At 35.9% G+C, this 19,564-nt stretch overlaps 1 protein-coding gene and 1 long non-coding RNA gene across 5 annotated transcripts in view; both read right to left on the minus strand.

Moving 5' to 3' along the window:
* The window catches only part of LOC127866577 (uncharacterized), a 33,253-nt gene that overhangs the window by 11,492 nt on the left and 2,197 nt on the right, over nt 1–19,564 (minus strand). For 2 of the 4 annotated variants that reach the window (XM_052407207.1, XM_052407205.1), the window contains exons 2-7: nt 14,077–14,163; nt 11,553–11,681; nt 7,670–7,786; nt 3,905–3,977; nt 1,746–3,193; nt 332–450 (exon numbers count right to left, since the gene is read on the minus strand). In XM_052407207.1, coding sequence (XP_052263167.1) covers nt 332–450; nt 1,746–3,193; nt 3,905–3,977; nt 7,670–7,786; nt 11,553–11,681; nt 14,077–14,163 — 1,973 coding nt within the window. Of the gene's footprint in view, nt 1–331; nt 451–1,745; nt 3,194–3,904; nt 3,978–7,669; nt 7,787–10,293; nt 10,521–11,552; nt 11,682–14,076; nt 14,164–19,564 lie in introns of those variants that run through there. The other 2 variants (XM_052407206.1, XM_052407208.1) reach the window with 2 other exon arrangements.
* On the minus strand, nt 765–1,604 carry LOC127866583 (uncharacterized). The gene is made up of 3 exons (XR_008043042.1): nt 1,409–1,604; nt 985–1,256; nt 765–830 (listed from the first exon to the last, which is right to left on the minus strand). It is a non-coding gene; the product is annotated as an uncharacterized LOC127866583 (long non-coding RNA).

Below are 19,564 nucleotides of genomic sequence, written 5' to 3' on the forward strand. Positions count from 1 at the left end.
CTCTCATAGACCTGGACAATACAATGTGCACATATAGGCAAAACCCTGGGAGATTTGGGCTCTCTTTGACCTGGACCATACAAATGTTCACATATAAGGGCAAAGCCCTGAGAGATTTGGGCTCTCTTAGACCTGAACCATACTGATGTACACATATAGGCAAAGCTTTGACAGATTTTGCCCCCTTAGACCTGGGCCATCCAGATGTTCACATATAGACAAAGCCCTGAGGGATTTGGGCACCCTTTGACCTGGGCCATACAGATGTACACATATAGGCAGAGTCCTGGGTGATTTGGGTTCCATGTGCAATTCCTTCTACAGCACTCACTTGTATCTAACTGAGATCATGGAATTCAAGGTCCTCACTTGGCTGTCCTTGATCACACCAAACCCATTGACCAGTGAGTGCAGGTGTGTTAAGTCTACATCGCTAGGCAACCCATCAACCTGTAGAAGGAAATCCAGCAATGTAATACATTTGAGCCATATTGTGGACAATTTCCATGCATGTGAGTAAAATATCGTCTCATATCGGATCTACTAGCTCAGAATGGCACTTTTTGTCTACAGAGAATTTACTGGTTAGAAGTGAATTTCTTGAAACAACACAAAACAGGAAATAATCAAATTAAATGCATAAAGAGCTGTCCTTTAAAAGTCTGTGCTGACTGCACATTGTGATTTCAAAGATGTGAATTGAGAACAAAATGCATAGTGGGTCACATGTTTATTTAATAAACAAGATGTGTTTGAGAAACACAATGTCCCCTATATATGACCTTGACCTTGTGAAGGATGACCTTGACCTTGTGAAGGATGACCTTGACCTTTCACCACTCAAAATGTGTGCAGCTCCATGAGATACACATGCATGCCAAATATCAAGTTGCTATCTTCAATATTGCAAAAGTATTCATAAAATAAGCGATTTGGGCCACATATATTTGACCTCTGACCTTGAAGGATGACCTTGACCATGACCTTTCACCACTCAAAATGTGCAGCTCCATGAGATACACATGCATGCCAAATATCAAGTTGCTATCTTTAATATTGCAAAAGTATTCATAAAATAAGCGATTTGGGCCACATATATTTGACCTCTGACCTTGAAGGATGACTTTGACCTTGACCTTTCAACACTCAAAATGTGCAGCTCCATAAGATACACATGCATGCCAAATATCAAGTTGCTATCTTCAATATTGCAAAAGTATTCATAAAATAAGCGATTTGGGCCACATATATTTGACCTCTGACCTCGAAGGATGACCTTGACCTTGACATTTCAACACTCAAAATGTGCAGCTCCATAAGATACACATGCATGCCAAATATCAAGTTGCTATCTTCAATATTGCAAAAGTATTCATAAAATGAGCGATTTTGGCCACATATATTTGACCTCTGACCTTGAAGGATGACCTTGACCTTGACCTTTCAACACTCAAAATGTGCAGCTTCATAAGATACACATGCATGCCAAATATGAAGTTGCTATCTTCAATATAGCAAAAGTTATTGCAAAATGTTAAAGTTGGCGCAAACAGACAGACAGACAGACCAACAGACAGGGCAAAAACAATATGTCCCCCACTACTATAGTGTACTTTCAAAGCACACTAAAATTCATGTTTTTGGTAATTCCATACATTTGATAAAACAGTACTTTGGACACAATGTATCTGTGATACTTTAACTTGATATATTTTTCTCAAACTAACATAAGCCTAAAGACATACCTGCACAACATCCCGTCCATAGAGCCTCCATATTGAGTTTTCTTTGGCAACAGGAGCCTTTTTTATTGGAGTACTTTTCTGCTTCTTGTGAGCTTTCTTCTTGTGGTTGACCACTCTTTCAAAGCCTTCCATATCTGAGCTATGGACATCCTCACCTTCTACCGCCACTGCACTACCCCGCAGTTTACTGGTGTTGATGGCTGGTAAACTTGATGCCATAGTTATTGCGCTGCATATTTTGGCAATATTGCTTTTATCATCCTTCATATTGAGCCTTTTGGCGATTTGTTCCACCTCCGAATTAATATCACTCAAATCTGTAGTGTCAGCAGAACTACTGTTGCCTATCGTATCTTGAGTTTCAGCCACATTTGTAACTTCTTTAATTCCATGAGCATTTTCACCATTTTGAAGCAAAATAGTAGGATAAACCTCTTGAAAATCATCTACAAATGGATCATTGATTTTTTCAACCTGATTTTCATCGATGACACTTGAAGCATTACCAAACAAAGCTTCTTCTTGTTCTGTTTCAGATGATGCAAGATGTGGTTCAGATACTTCCACGGCTTCATCAGGCGAGTCAGACATGTAGATGTCATCCTCAAGAGCCTCCCAGTCTGGACACTCCTCCAGAGAAATATCACTGTTATTGGTAACATTGGAAACATTAGAGAACTGACTGCCATTGGACGGTAGTTCAACATCATCGTGGAAGAATTCCATTGTAGTACCTTGGCAATTGATTCTTTCAATGTAACCGTCACTGTGAGCAATATTAGAAGTCCTTTTCAAATCAAGGGCATTGTGAGGCTTTTTATTTGACAAAGAAGCAGGGGAATTGATGTTCTGATCCATGGCTTGTCCAAGGTGAATGATATGATTTGTTGACTGTGAGTAAGTGATATTCTTAAAATATGGAACATCAGAGGGTTTGGCACTTTCATTTTGATAACTATGATCTGGCTGGTTATACTCCAAACAATTACTAGACTGTAATCTATCATACAGCATATGTTCATTCCATTCTCCATGACTTTTTCCCCTTGCTTTTCGAATGTCCTCCAGCGTTACTGCATATTTCTCATACATGGGGGCATCATCTGGTGTATAAGCATAGGCTATCGCTGATGAGACACTACTATTGTCACTGTCTTGTAAGAACTTCTCAATGTTTTGTCTAGTAAGACTCCCGACTCTTTTGGTCTTTTTTGCTAGTGGATATTCTTCTAATAAGGACTGATTTGCTTTTACAAAATCAAATTGTTTTTTTAACACTTTTGGTCTCACACCAGTATCTGGATGGATATCAAAACTTGACATGCTACTGGCTTGGCTGCCAGCTGCCACATCAAAGTCCTGAGAAAAAGCTAAAGGCATCTCATCTCGTCCAATAGAATGGTGACTTCCAAAACTATGGGCACCCCCCTCCCTGAGACCACTTGCATCTGAAATAATATGAGTTGTGTTCTGAGAAAACTGGGCATAATGCATGTGCGTAAAGTGTTGTCCAAGATTAGCCTGTGCAGTCCGCACAGGCTAATCAGAGACGACACTTTCTGCCTAAATTGGATTTTTGCTACGAAAAGACTTCGTTTAAACAAAAAATGACATAAAAGTGAAAAGTGTCATCCCTGATTAGCCTGTGCGGACTGCACAGGCTAATCTGGGATGACACTTTACGCACATGCATTATGCCCAGTTTTCTCAGAACACGAGTCATATTACATTGTATGATTGTATATGAGTGCATATTAGATCAAATGTACAACTCAACTGATACAAACACTGCAGGAACTTCCAATCTTCAATACTATGCAATTCAAATTTAATATATTCGTAAATTACACTGTATTGACATGCAAAGACTGTTTAATCATGGATTCAGTATACATGTATGTATTCTGAGTTAAACATTAGTGATTAAAAATTGAATTAATTACTTAAATTATTAGAACAAAAAAACATAGACTGAAAAGAAGGGGGTGCAAGCTTTGATTTTCCTTATAATTTTCATAAACTTAGTAACTTTCTTGGCACACATAAAATGTTAAGTTTGCATTGATTATAGACCTTATAGTTGATAAATCTGGTATATGATACATGTGCAACATCATTGTTCAGATCCTTATAATTATCTTTCGATGTAAAATTGTCACCTAATAAAGGTGGAAAATCCTCACAAAGCCATTTGTTGTTGACATTTGACCGCCCTGTATCACTTAGAGGTACCTAATGAAATAAAAAGCAAAATAAGTCTGAAGTCATTAAATTATTTCATGTGCAGTTGTATTTCAAAACATTTCCTATGAATATCCAGCCATTCATTATATATCATATTAATAACAGAACCACTATTAATAAATCATTTACCGTGTATCTCTCGATATAATACAGGTATTATAATCTCAGCTGCAGCATTGCTTAAATTAGATTATAACAAGATACTGCGTATAATAAAAGCATAAACACCCAGAAGAAGCATGAGCAGTATTAATGCATGGGCTATTTGAATCCATCTATCTCTTAAATGAGGTCAATGTCATGGTCAAAATGAGGTCAGGTGATGTGGATTTGTTAAGTGTTCATTAAAAAACTTGTAAAAAGGTAAAACAAGAGGGCCATGATGGCCCTGAATCGCTCACCTGACTCATTAAGATCAGATGAAAACTATGACCTCTATTGTCTACACAATGTTTTTCTATGATTTGACCTAGTGACCTAGTTCCTGACTCTAGATGACCCAAATACAATCCCAATCCAGATTTCATCAAGAAAAACATTCTGACCACAGTTCATAAATATTGGATGAAAACTGTGACCTCTATTGTCAACACAAGGTTTTTCTATTTATTTGACCTAGATTTTTACCCCAGATGACCCAAATACAATCCCACCCAGATTTCATCAAGAATTCTGACCAAATTTCATAAAGGTTGGATGAAAACTGTGATCTCTAATGTCTACACAAGGTTTTTCTATTATTTGACCTAGTGACCTAGTTTTTGATCCCAGATGACCCAAATAAAATCCCAACCCAGATTTCATCAAGATAAACATTCTGAGCAAATTTCATAAAGATTGGATGAAAACTGTGACCTCTATTGTCTACAGAAGGTTGTTCTATTATTTGACCTAGTGACCTTGTTTTTGACCCCAGATGACCCAAATACAATCCCAAACCGGATTTCATCAAGATAAACATTTTGACCAAATTTCATCAAGATTGGATGCAAACTGTGACCTCTACTGTCTTCACAAACAAATTGTTGACGGACGGACGCACGGACACACGCAGGCACGCACAATGGACGCCGGACATCACACGATCACATAAGCTCACCATGTCACTTCATGACAGGTGACCTAAAAATATGTGTCGGAGATAAACATGAACAGTTGTGGTTAAAATCGCATAGAAACAAGGGCTGTTTGTAAAACATGCATGCCCCCCTATATGGGCTATAAGTTGTAGTAGCAGCCATTGTGTGAATACGTTTTTTGTCACTGTGAATGGTGGTGGTGGTGGTGGTGGTGGTGGTGGTGTAGTAGTAGTTATAGTAGTAGTAGTAGTAGTAGTAGTAGTAGTAGTAGTAGTAGTAGTAGTAGTAGTAGTAGTAGTAGTAGTAATAGTAGTTGTAGTAGTAGTAGTAGCAGTAGTAGTAGAAGTAGTAGTAGTAGTAGTAGTAGAAGTAGTAGTAGTAGTAGTAGTAGTAGTAGTAGTAGTAGAAGTAGTAGTAGTAGTAGTAGTAGTAGTTGTAGTAGTAGTAGTAGTAGTAGTGGTAGTAGTAGTAGTGGTAGTAGTAGTAGTGGTAAAAGTAGTAGTAGTAGTGGCAGTAGTAGTAGAAGTAGTAATGGTGGTGGTGGTGGTGGTGGTGGTGGTGGTGGTGGTGGTGGTGGTGGTGGTGGTGGTGGTGGTGGTGGTGGAGTAGAAGTAATAGTAGTAGTAGTAGTAGTAGTAGTAGTAGTAGAAGTAGTAGTAGTAGTAGTAGTAGTAGTAGTAGTAGTAGTTGTAGTAGTAGTAGTAGTAGTGGTAGTAGTAGTAAAAGTAGTAGTAGAAGTAGTAGTAGAAGTAGTAGTAGTAGTAGTAGTAGTAGTAGTAGTAGTAGTAGTAGTAGTAGTAGCAGTAGCAGTAGCAGAAGCAGTAGCAGCATTACAAGACCAATACTTAAGAATGATCAAATGGGAAAAGGTAACCTAGCACTGGCAGTAAATATGGGGCTCATTTACAGGTCAGATTTGGAATCTCTGCTGTAAAATGAGATTTTGAATGAATTAAAGGGAGGCAAATCTGTAATAAAAAGAACATGCATAAACCGTAGTTGTTTCCCTTGTTTGAACCATGCTTAATCCTTACAAGTTTGGAAAGAATTGGATGAAAAATTTGGACTTTATTGCATAAACACCATTTTCTCAATTCAAGGGGAGGTAATTCTGTACTTCATGGACCAATAATGCTCATTTTTTGTAGGGTTCGTGTCCTCATTGATATAAAGACACTGTGCAAATTTGGAAAGGATCGGACAAAAAATGTGGAAGTTTTTGAAAGTTTTCACAAAATAGGCAAAAACGAATAAACATGCAAAGTTCAACGAGCTCCTGCGGCCATGTTTTTTGACGAATCAAATTTCTTTGAACAACTTTTTCAGGGGAGCCTTCAAAGGTCATCCCTGTGAAATTTTTTGAAAATCTGATAAGCGGTTTCTGACAAGAAGATTTTTTAAGGTTTTTACCATATATGGTCATGGCGGCCATCTTGGTTATGTGATCAATTTTTTTTTTTAACAATTCTTTTGTCCCATGACCTAGGGATGCTCCACATGAAATTAAGTTGAAATTAGTAGAAGAAGATGTTTACAAATTGTTTACAGACAGACAGACAGACAGACAGACGGACGGACGGACGGACGGACGCCGGAAGGTGAGTGATCACAATAGCTCACCCAGAGCTATCGCTCAGGTGAGCTAAAAAAAGTATAAAAGCTTTGTAGCAAGGAATATTGATGTGTAATTTTAAGATAAAATGGAGGTATGATGATGTGGGTGTATAACGAGCATGTATAACAGCCGTGTTGTGATCAAAAATGATGTAAAATGAAACTTGTCGTTTCTGGATAAACAGAGTTTGGACCTCCTGAGTCAAACACTAGGTTTATGTAAATATCAAATGAAGTAAAGCAAAGTGTAGAAAGCAGTATTCATGATAGACAAGGCATAAGTTTGGTTTAACCAATAATACAGACCTTCTATATTAGTCTAAGTACAAAACAAGGTCAAAGTTGTTCGCAAAATGAGGTCTGAAGATGTGCATGCATCAACAGTGTTCATAGATAATATTCACGCAAGTACAAAGCTTTGTAACAAGCAGTATTGGTGTTAGGCGAAACGTGTCATCATGGGTTGATCTACATTTGGCCCTTATGAACCAGTCTCAGTATAAAGTAGGTCAATGTCAAGGTCAAAATTGAGGTCAGGTGATGAGGGTGTGTTAAAATGGTGTCTTGAAAGTGCTCATGAAAAGAAGGAAGTTCTGTAGGAAGCATAAACAGGTCATTTTAAAATAACCTCTTACCGAGAAAAGAAACAGACAATCTAACAATGTGAGGAACAAACAAAGAGGCCAATTTATTAATTACCTCTGTGCATAATAAAATTAATTATTAATTGTAAACATGTTTGAAATATTGTACAAAATTCTTAACACAACCAAGAAGCATGTCCCACTAGTTTTAACCTAGTTATTTAACATGTCTGTATTTAATTCCTTTGGCTTACATGGACATCGTCCAAAAGTTCTTGGTGTCTTTTGCAAGAACATGAGAAGTCTCCCTGTGTAGGGATCAAACCTGGTTAAAAGGTTGAAACTATATCTTTACACCATTCTCAACTAATTGAACCATTGATTAAAATATCTACAAACTTACTTGCACTTTTCTTTGCTGCGCTTCAGAGAGGGATGCTGACCTCTGGCTACCAACAAGACTTGACATCTGCTCCCTCCTTAATTGTGCACGACCCCGACCTGGCTTGCCACTCTTCACCTGAAATGTGTTGAATATTACAATAATGAAGCATTATTTCTGTTACTGTTTCCATGTTCCACATACTTTCTGACTGGAAACATAATGATTATTCTGCTAAAGCTTAAATTTCAATAGAACTGTTTAAATTACATGATAACATGTGTGATTAAAACTGAAACAAGAGGCAATTTTTTGTAAAAGTGATAATGTTTAATACTCGTCCATCAGTGTTTATTTCTCAGCGATTTGTGCAATTTTATGTGGAATTGTGTCAAATTGTTCATAAAGCCCTCAAATGAGGAAACAAAAATGTGTTGTCAAAAATAGTGCCAATTTGTCAAAAAAAGGTTTGGCCATAAAGTCATAAAGTGATAATTAAAACCTTTATATTGGGATCAATGACAAATCATCTGAAAAATATAATGTCTTTTGTATTGAAATAAAAAGCTATATTATCTTTGAAAACGTTCAATGGTAACCCCAACAATTTATTGTCTACAAAATAGTTGATAACTAGCTTTTGCAGTTATGCATAAAACATGTTTACCAACATTTAAAAATGTATGTGTGTATTGGTGGGGTCTTTTTGTGATATTGATTTACCTTCTTAAACTTTTATATTTGTATAAGAATAATTATTTTCATATTGATAAGTTTTGATTGCAATACTTTTCTAAACCTTCTTAAAGGTATAACATTTTTTTCTTTAAGTAAAACGTTCTCGTCTTCACTTTTAACATAAAATGGTAACCTCAATAAACAAGAGCACCGCATAACAGGTGCCAACGCTCGGCTGCCGGTGCATTTTTTAATAAATGAAAGCTTGTAAGATTTTTTGATTTTTTTTAGAGGTCACAGTGACCTTGACCTTTGACCTAGTGACCCAAAATGTGGGTGAGGCGTGTAGAACTCATCAAGTTGCAGCTACATATAAAGTTTCAAAGTTGTAGGTGTAAGCACTTTGATTTGTATAGCCAATGTTCAAAACCTTGAAAAAATGTTAAGGTTTTAGCACGACGCGGACGGTGGACGACACGATGAGCTGGCTATGACAATACCTCGGGTTTTCTCAGAAAACAGCTGAGCTAAAAATGGTCTATTAGACAGTTATAAAAATGCCTTTGCAGTAATTTAACAAACAAATTTTTTCCTACATTTATAAAAGTCCGTGGGAATTTCAGAAGTCATGTTGCGATATTGATCTACCCTCAATCTACCCTCAAACTATTTGATTTCCTTTTGTATGATCGTAATTGTTATAGATTTGACATATTTTATTGTCACATGATATGCTTGTAACGGATTGAATGTTCACGTCATTGATGATTGCAGTGAATATTTATTATGAATATTAGAGAAGTATATCTAAAACGAAAATCCAGGCCATTTAAAAATCTGGATTTCAGTGATCAAGTTTGATAACCATACCATTAAAACTACCGTATTTCAGTTAGCGAGCGCACAGAAATCATTTTGGATTACCTGGTATTCATGGGCTTAGGCAATCTGACTGTTTAACACAAACATTGTAAACAAGTTTCATGATGATAAGATTTTAACAATAAGTTGAGTAAAGGATGGATATATTTAATTTGACCCATTTTTATAATTCAAGGGCCATAGTTCCGAAGTGCCTCATGCAATCTAGCTTTTTATCAAACTTGGCCTAGATATTATACCCTCAATCATTATCAGTTTTCTGATGATCAGATTAAAACTTTTTTAAATATTAAGCGGACTTTATTCTCTTGGAGGCCACCCTCCAGCCAGCCAAACGCTGCCTGCCACAGCTGCTCTTATAATAGGACCTGTTTCTTTTCAGTTAAATAAAAAGTATACTTCTTGATTTTGTGAAATCTTCCAATGGTCAACACACAAAAATGATGTGATCATCACTCTCCATGGTAAGACCATAACTATCATGAAATTATAATTGAAAGTTCAGCTGACTTACAAAAACAAGATGTGTTTGTGAAACACAATGTCCCCTTATATGACGTTTGACCTTGTTGGATGACCTTGACCTTGTGAAGGATGACCTTGACCTTGACCTTTCACCAATCAAAATGTGCAGCTCTATGAGATACACATGCATGCCAAATATCAAATTGCTATCTTCAATATTGCAAAAGAATTCATAAAATAAGCGATTTGGGCCACATATATTTGACCTCTGCAGGGGTGTGATTGAGGCAAAGTCAGAGGGGAGGAAAATTCTGTTGACTGATTTTGACTACGCGAATGGCGCGCATAACGCAATGACAAACATAAAAACAGACATTAAAATAAACAACTTTTTGAACTTCATAACAATATTTCTTTATAAAAACCTGTTAAACTTCACATTTAACATACTGAGGATGCAAAGTAAACAGTTAAGTAAGTATTTATTGTGATCAATAGCAGCAGTTTTTTAATGTATTGAATGACAGTTAAGAGACTGAATATAAACAAACACACTTGAGTGTTCTTCTGGTGTTAATGATGTATTAATTGAGTTAAATTAATATATTTAATTTGTTTACCTTTCAATATCTTGCATTTCACATCTTCACTCAGTTCAAAGCTATTTCAGTTAACTGAACAGCATGACAAACATAATAAAGCAGAATATGCATATGAATCTGATTATACACAGACCCACATACATATAAAAATCAAATCATGTTTGTCTATTTCCATGTTCGAACGATACTCTCTAAATTGTTTTACTTCGCGAGTAGACTACACTCCAATTTGCAAACACTAGTTTCCGTGACACAAATTCAGTGGGCACATTTCCTAACAAAATATTTGTTGCTTGTATCTAAAACGTAGTCTTTTTTTTTACAAACACATTTCATTATTCCTATCAGACTAGGTGATGTCAGTCGTTTATTCGATTGCTATTTGTTATTTCAATAATCTTAATTTTCTCTTCACAACGGCGCCATTTGCAAAAACAAATCACAAAGCGCATTTTAAGAACACGATTTTAATTGGAAGATTGGGAAACAACAGCCAATTATATGGCTCGTTTTAAAAATGCTTAGGCAGAATCTACCAGTGGAAAATGCGGAGAGATTTCGCGGGCCGCGGATATTTTGGGCCGCTTATGAAATACGTCCGCGGGATCGGTGGTAGCCCCTCTCCCCCACATTTTTTAAAACGAATTTACGCAAATCTCAGAAGTGACATCCGGGACAACCCGATCCGCGGAAATCCGCGGAAAAATCACACCCCTGGACTCTGACCTTGAAGGATGACCTTGACCTTGACCTTTCACCACTGAAAATGTGCAGCTCCATGAGATGCACATGACATGCATGCCAAATATCAAGTTGCTATCTTCAATATTGCAAAAGTATTTATAAAATAAGCGATTTGGGCCACATATATTTGACCTCTGACCTTGAAGGATGACCTTGACCTTTCACCACTCAAAATGTGCAGCTCCATGAGATACACATGCATGCCAAATATCAAGTTGCTATCTTCAATATTGCAAAAGTATTCATAAAATGAGCGATTTTGGCCACATATATTTGACCTCTGACCTTGAAGGATGACCTTGACCTTTCACCACTCAAAATGTGCAGCTTCATGAGATACACATGCATGCCAAATATGAAGTTGCTATCTTCAATATGGCAAAAGTTATTGCAATATGTTAAAGTTGACGCAAACAGACAGACCAACAGACAGGGCAAAAACAATATGTCCCCCACTACTATAGTGGGAGACATAAAAACATTTTATAGAAAGAGAGTGACTGTTGATGGTTACTATGCCTTTATGAAAGTACCTCCATCCTTCTGACCATAGCTACCAATGGAAGCCTGGGCACAGTTCTGTGACTTTTTGCAACTACATCCACGCGTCTTCGTCCATGGCAACAACAAAGAGTCTCTTCCGCTTGCTCAAACTGTGTTAACTGAAACTAGAGCTTTGTCAGAGACGTGACAAATACCCCCACATGCCGCATTGACACATAATATTTTGCATGTCGTCTTCACAAAAAACAGCGGACACCATGCTCAATTTTTAAAACGCACTAAGTGACCCCTTGACCTAGTTTTTGACCCAGAAAGGCCCATGTTCTAACTTGGCCTTAAGATCATCTCCATAAAACTTCTGACCAAGTTTGGTGAAGATCGGATGTAAACTACTTGAATTAGAGAGCGGACACCATGCTGAATGTTAAAAAACACACTAAGTGACCCCGTGACCTAGTTTTAGGCCCGGAATGGCCCATGTTCAAACTTGTCCTAGAGATCATTTCGATAAAACTTGTGACCAAGTTTGGTGAGGATTGGATGAAAACTACTTGAATAAGAGAGCAGACAACATGGTGAGGTTTAAAACCCACCAAGATACCCAGTGACCTAGTTTTTGACCCGGCATGACCCATTTTCAAACTTGACCTAGACATCATCTAGATACAACTTCTGACCAAGTTTAGTGAAGATTGGATGAAAACTACTTGAATTAGAGAGCGGACAACATTGTGATGTTTAAAACGCACTAAGTGACCCCGTGACCTTGTTTTTGTTCCTGCATGACCCATATTCAAACTTGCCCTAGACATTATCAAGATACAACTTCTGACCATTTTTGGTGAAGATTGGATAAAAACTACTTGAATAAGAGAGCGGACAACATGGTGAGGTTTTAAAACACACTAAGTGACCCAGTGACCTAGTTTGTGACCCGGCATGGCCCATGTTCAAACTTGACCTACACATCGTCTAGTTACAACTTCTGACCAAGTGTGGTGAAGATCGGATTTAAACTACTTGAAATAGAGAGCAGACACCATGCTCAATGTGTAAAACGTACTAAGTGACCCTGTGACCTAGTTTTTGATCTGGCATGGCCCATGTTCGAACTTGGCCTTCAGACCATCTAGATAAAACTTCTGACCAAGTTTGGTGAAGAATAAGAGAGAGGATACCATGCTGAATGTTAAAAAACGCACTAAGTGACCCCATGACCTAGTTTTTGACCCGGCAAGGCCCATGTTCGAACTTGGCCTAGACATTATGTAGATACAACTTCTGACCAAGTTTGGTGAAGATCGGATAAAAATTACTTGAATTAGAGAGCGGATACTTAATACGGACCGACAGACAGACAGACAGACCGATCGACAGACAAGTTCACTCCTATATACCCCCCTAAACTTCGTTTGTGGGGGTTTAATAAATACAAGGTCAATTATTGGTAGTTGCATGTACATTTGTAAAAATAAATTGATAAATAAATAAGAAATATTATTTTTTAGTCTTCAATAATTTAACAAAAACCGTTCAGAAAAATACCCCCAATTAAAAGTCAAGCGATGAGTAAAAAGAATTACCATGATCTTGTCCTTTACCCCATTGGAATCAAAAGCTAAGTATACATGTTAGTTATCTAAACACAAAACATCAGCACATCTCGCTCAACAATAAAGTTATAATACAAAACTTTTTTTTTTACATTTAGTAACTCTGACCTTAAATGAAACCCAAATAGCCCCAAATGAATCCTAAATGCTTGGTCTGCATAATATTTATTGGTGTTTTACAAAGATTGCTATTTTGGGTTAAGAAAGAATTTGGACCTTCTAACTGAGTCTAAGTAAAACGTATGTAAATGTCAAGGTCAAAATTAAGTAAGGTGATGTGACTGTGTTGTTTAAAGACATGATCCAAGCAAGTGGCAAAGCTTTGTAGGAAGAATCATAGTGGCTAGAAAGGTTTACGTATGGATGGCCAGAAAACTGGCAGATCAATAGGTATGTATCTCATGGCATCTTTAGATGCTGGGGGAATACCAAGTGTAATCTTTAACAAAATAAAAACCCAACCTCATTCATTTTTTGGAAAAAGTGTCTGAGATATAACATTATTCCCCTTGCTTCAGAAATATTAATTAAGGGCATTCAAAAGTGTAGACTGAGAATCAACCTAAAAAAAGAAAACAGAGGATTTTGCAAAATCACTGTAACAAACTAAAATTTCCCAATTGCTTTAAAAAAATCCAATTGAATGTTTCCACACAAAAATCTTCAGTAAACATTTAGTTACTTCCCATATGCAACTTTATGGCCTGAACCAGAGTAAATATAATATTGACAACACTAAATTATCATTTTTTTAGTTTTAATGAGCAAAATATCAAATATAGCAATTTACCAAAGTGAAGACTATACAATGCAAATTTTTACCAGTTTAAGGGTTTTAGTGCAATTTTTTCCCAATTGGGCTGGTACCAGTACTTTTCGCTAAAGGGCACACAAAAAATGCTGTGATATGACTATCCTTGTGATGGGGGCATGGTGTTACCTCCATATCAGGCATCTCTACATCAGACATAGCTTCATCACCCACAAGCAGGGGAACACCTGGGGCTAGAGATGACCAACGGCAAACCTGCAGGGTACCGGTACCAATTATCAGGTAATAATTTATTAATTTTATTTTTTACCTTTTGTTAAGCAGTTTCAGTTCAAAATGTACATCTATTATTCACCATTTTTTAATAACAAATGAAAAGCAAAAAGGCATGTGTAATATTTAGGATTTTGCTAAATCACTTTAACTGCATCTTTCACATATTTATATACGTGCTACATGTACGGGGGATGCAGTGCTCCAGATGGACCTAAATGGAAAGGTGCAGCACACTGCAGCCACAAGGATCCACCATGAGCCCTTCTTATATCAAGTCACATTATTATACAAAAAATAGTGTTTGAATTTTCAATAAGTTAACTAAATCAGTAAATGTTCAACATAAAGTAACTTTTATAATGAAAATACAGTCGAGTTACCATTACCGGATCAGTAGCGTAATAAGGTTGTGCTGGTGAAAAGCAATCAATGTTTGATACTTCTATTACACCAGTTTAATAAAATATTACATGTTCGTTCTGTTACAGCAAAAATTATGTTTTAAAATGCAGACAATATCTTTTTGTGGCACGTTTTTTTTTAAGCGGAATTCATGCTTTATTAACGGATCAGTTGTAGCCATAACGGATCACATGATCAAAATCACTCAGGGGGCATCTCAAATGCTATTTGAACTGTCAAAACATGAAACTTGTAATAGAATACTGTGATTAAAACATTGTATAAAGTTGATATGCAATAAACAGTGGTTATGTTGTGTTTTATACAGTATTTTACATATTGCATGCCATAGAAATAGACATTGCAAAGTCTGCACTAGACTGGAAAATAACCATTTAAACCTGGCCCATTTTATCCACCAATGGTAGTTTCATTCCGTTAATATCAATTGCTATGTGATTTTTAAAGGATTATCAATAGGTCAGCCTTTTTTAACAGCACATAAGTGGGTTTCTCCACTGAGGCTAGCTAATTTAGAGAAATATATTTTGTTTCACAGTAAATTATTACAGGTATGGATATCTTATAAAACATGATAATATCTAATCATTTCTAATCATCAATATTTAATATGAAACACAAATAAAACATGAAGATAACCATCTTTTTAGATCATTTATTGGAAAAATCATTAAGATTTTCATACAGTTTAGTACATATGCATATATAATCAATGGGACCACAATCAATTAAATATAAATCATCATAGACAACAGAAAATTTTAAGCAAGCAAAACAAAACTAATACAACTGAACACACAAACGTAAAATACAATCACAAGATACAAAAATATCAATGTAAAATAGTATCACATCATACAAAACATCGATCATATAATTATATTAAATACGATGACAAATTGAAACATGTACATGTTACAATTAAAAGAATTAACTTACTGATTCTGAAAAGTAACATCGTTTCAAATAATTTAAAAGAGTTAGGACTTATTAAAAAAGCTGATTGTTATAATGACTACACTTGAATGACTCAGTTGAATAGAAAACTGAAAGCATCAAATGATAAAAACTTATGACTTATTTAAAATGCTGCACAGTAAGTAGGCTCTTTCAAAGACACAGGTTCGCAAATAATTTTGATACTGATGCCTGAAAGGTTTGAATTACAGTCTTGGTCTTATAACATATATTTTTGGTATTTTTTTTACCAAAGGTTGCAATAAAAATGAATTTACTTATCTACGAAAAATAGCACACACCATAGCTAGGTGTAAATATCTAAGCATTTCAAATATTGAAGGACAATTATATTAGTACTTATGTTATGTATAGGTTACACATACTAGAGACTTTATATCATACAATGAAGGATAAAAAGAATGAAACTTATCAAAGAATTGATAATTGCATAGTTTGCCTCAAACATATCGGAACGTGCTTCAATTAGACTGGCAAAAGTGCTGTCTGCATCATCAACAACATATCAATGAGATATGACAATGTCTCATGTGGCGTAGGCCATGGTGGGAAGCTTAGAAAAGGCTCTCTTGTAACAATCACATGCATCGAGTCCAAAGTCCAATATTCTAAAAAAGCAGCCAGACAATGTGCCTGGAATATGGCTTACAGGCAAGCCAGCAATATCTTACAATCTCAAATGCCTTTTATAAACTGTAGATATTTAATTAATTAATGTCAGGGATCTACACAAGACAGGCATTTTTATCATTAATAAACATGTTAACCCTAAATAACTGAATTGTCAATCAGGATAGTTGCTGGAATGCATTGATGTGATGAAAGTGCTTGAGTATAAACTGGTGGCTGCAACTAAACCCTTAGCCTCTTCAGTGGCTACCTGAAACAGACAAACACATATACTTGTAATAATCAATATAAATACTAGTTTTGTAAAAAATGAATTATACCCAAACACTTCTTAGCCATGTTCAAGGACAAGTATACCTCAGGAATGTGTGGGGATGAAACATGTCCTTCACATCTACAATTCATGGTGATTACATATTTGAAGTTTCAATTTAATATGTTTGGAAATGTGAAAGAAATTCACTACACATACTACTAACATTTTATGCCCACACCCAAACAAGAGTTTGTTTTTGGCAATATATTTAAATTAAACAGTTAATGTTGATGCTGATAAAAAGTTGCATGTGAAGGCCTACATCGATATCATACAAAACATCTGTTGTACACATCCACTATAAGTATTTTTTTTATTGATGAAACCATTTTCAATCTATAAATCTATTGACTAATATGCATTTTTAATTAATGAATGCGCAGTATGTTTATCAGAATTATGTATGTATGTATCATAAATAGTAAGCTCTTATTTTTTTAAAAATGTCCAGAACATAAGATTTAATATTCCCTTACAGCCTTAACACTAATTTGTATGTCAGTAACAAAATTGGATGGCTTTTCAAACGTTTGAGAAAGGCCCTTATACTCATGTAAACAGGACACGCTTGATCCGCTATTGCCCTAATTCTTCATTCCCCTTACGGTGGTGCAGAATCTTAAAAACGAAACAAAACTGAAATGTTTTTTTTCAGGCAGAACGACTACTAAAGGGCCTTTAAATATATGCATATACTTCTTACTTACCAACATAGTCATAAAATGTGGCTGCGCTAAATGTCCAACCTCGTCTCGAAACGAGAAATGATAACTATTAATCGTGATATCCATTCTTGAATATCAAAGTGATCCGCTATTAGTAATGATCCGTTAATGGTAACTTGACTGTACCAGAAATATCAACCATGAAGTAACCATACAGTGGTTTTTTTCACCTATAGGGGAATGGTGGCGGGCCCGTCCAAAGATGGAAAACGCATTGTTTTTTTAAGACAGGGGAAAATAAAAAATTCTCTCTTTTATATGTTATGATATTTATTAGGAAGTGGCTATAGGTACGAATCCGTACCTCTAGAATCTGGTTCTAGAGGTACGGATCCGTACCTCTAGAATCTGGTTCTAGAGGTATGGATCCGTATCTCTAGCCAAATCACGTGGTTTTTGCTACAGGTACGGACCTCATGTTTTCACATATTGTGTGCCCTTTTTCATAGTTAAATTGTTCCACACTTATGTCAGACCGATAACAACAAAGTATGTACCATAATTTTAAATGAAATGCACTTTATACGTTCGGCGGGACTCGCAGGGTTTTTTATCTTATTTTGGGGAAAGGGCCTGGCCTTTTTGAGGGGAAACATAATCGTGCGAAATGCTGGATTTTGGGGGGAAAAATCACGCGAAAGGCCGGATTTTGGTGAAAATAAGGAAAGTATTAAATAATCAATTTAACATATTTTGCTGTTATTAAAACAAATTCAAGGCAACAGATAATTTAATTATGCAAAATGTTATATTTTCCACACTGGATCAGGTAAACTTATGTATTTAAAGTTTAAAAAAAAAAAAAAAAAATTAGGGGACGGACAAAAATGAAGTCTGGGGGAAAATTTACCTGCTGAGGGGAACAAAAAATCTGAGGGGAAAGGGCCGTTTTTTGGCGGGTCCAAAAGAAGGAAAAAAAGCCCTGACTCATTTGTTTACATTGTTCAGGTCAGCGATAATAAACGAGGAATGGTGAATAGTATAATCTATTACTGCTACTGCAGTGAAAGCGTTGTCGTATCACGGATGGGAGAGCTTTCATATAATAACTTTAATTATTTGCATAAATTGCTGATTATTTAGAACTTCAAGATATTAAAATGAACAAAGGCAAACATTACACGTGGTAAGACCTTACAACTTCGGTCGTTTGCACATGCATGCATTTAGCTTGTCAAACTGTGAAACATCTACCAAACTGAAACAATGACCGTTTTCCACGTGTTAGTATTTGCCTTTATGGAAGTTACTTTTTACAAACAATTTAAGCTAAGTGTGAACATTTAATTGTCTTCAATAGGACCGACAATGTCTTTAATGTGCTTTATAAAATGCGTTAGCGCATTTTTGGAAATGTTAATTATCTTTTATTACAAATTGAGTGCAATATGAGTACATACCAGCATACAGTACCGTATTTAACTCCCCGACAATATGTACACGTTGTCATTTGAGAGTCGGGGAAAAATTTCCCTCTTTTCTAAGTCTGCAAAGTAAATTAGAACAATATCAAAGTGCTAACAAAATTCAAATGTACAGACGCAGTTCATGTAGTCTTGCAGCTGCTAAAAGTAGGTGTCCAAAAATAGAGTGTTCAAGGAAGTAATAAAATATGGGGAATTAACATACAGTTGCATAAATGGCCGGAAGCAGTTTAAGGCACGCTGAACCGGTGCTCGCAACCAAAGGTAAGTGTCACTTACTGAAATTGTCTGATACTTTATAGGATAGGTGCCATACGGCATATGATATATTGATATTATATGATATGACGATGTTGATATAATAAGATGTAATTTTATATGATGATGATTTGACATGACGTGACGATACTAATGATATGTAATGATTATGATGTGATGTGACAACGATATGTGTCATACGTTATTTTCCTATATTTGCGTGCGCAATTGGATTTTCCATTTTATTTTGTATGTAACGGGATCTTCATAAATTGTCGTATGACAGATTATTAGATTCTTATTAATTTATGGCTCTATACGTCCATCTATTATCTGTCTTTATATCATATTGCTTAATTTATGAATATTATTTCTACCATTTTTCTGGTTCAGTGAGCGCTAAGCGCTAATACTCTCGGTTGCATGAGACACGTAAATAACTTTAAGTCGACGTAAGACAGCCAATTTTATTCTCTGAAATAATATCAGAACAACTCTGTATAATATATCAAAACAACATAAATATCTATCATTAGTTCATGTATTAAATATTCCTATAACACGGTGCCTATACCACGTGACTTTTTTAAGATCTGTGTTGGCAGAATAAAGTGCGACTCAGTTAA

This window comes from Dreissena polymorpha, chromosome 2 (assembly GCF_020536995.1).
Source record: "Dreissena polymorpha isolate Duluth1 chromosome 2, UMN_Dpol_1.0, whole genome shotgun sequence".
NCBI lineage: Eukaryota > Metazoa > Mollusca > Bivalvia > Myida > Dreissenidae > Dreissena > Dreissena polymorpha.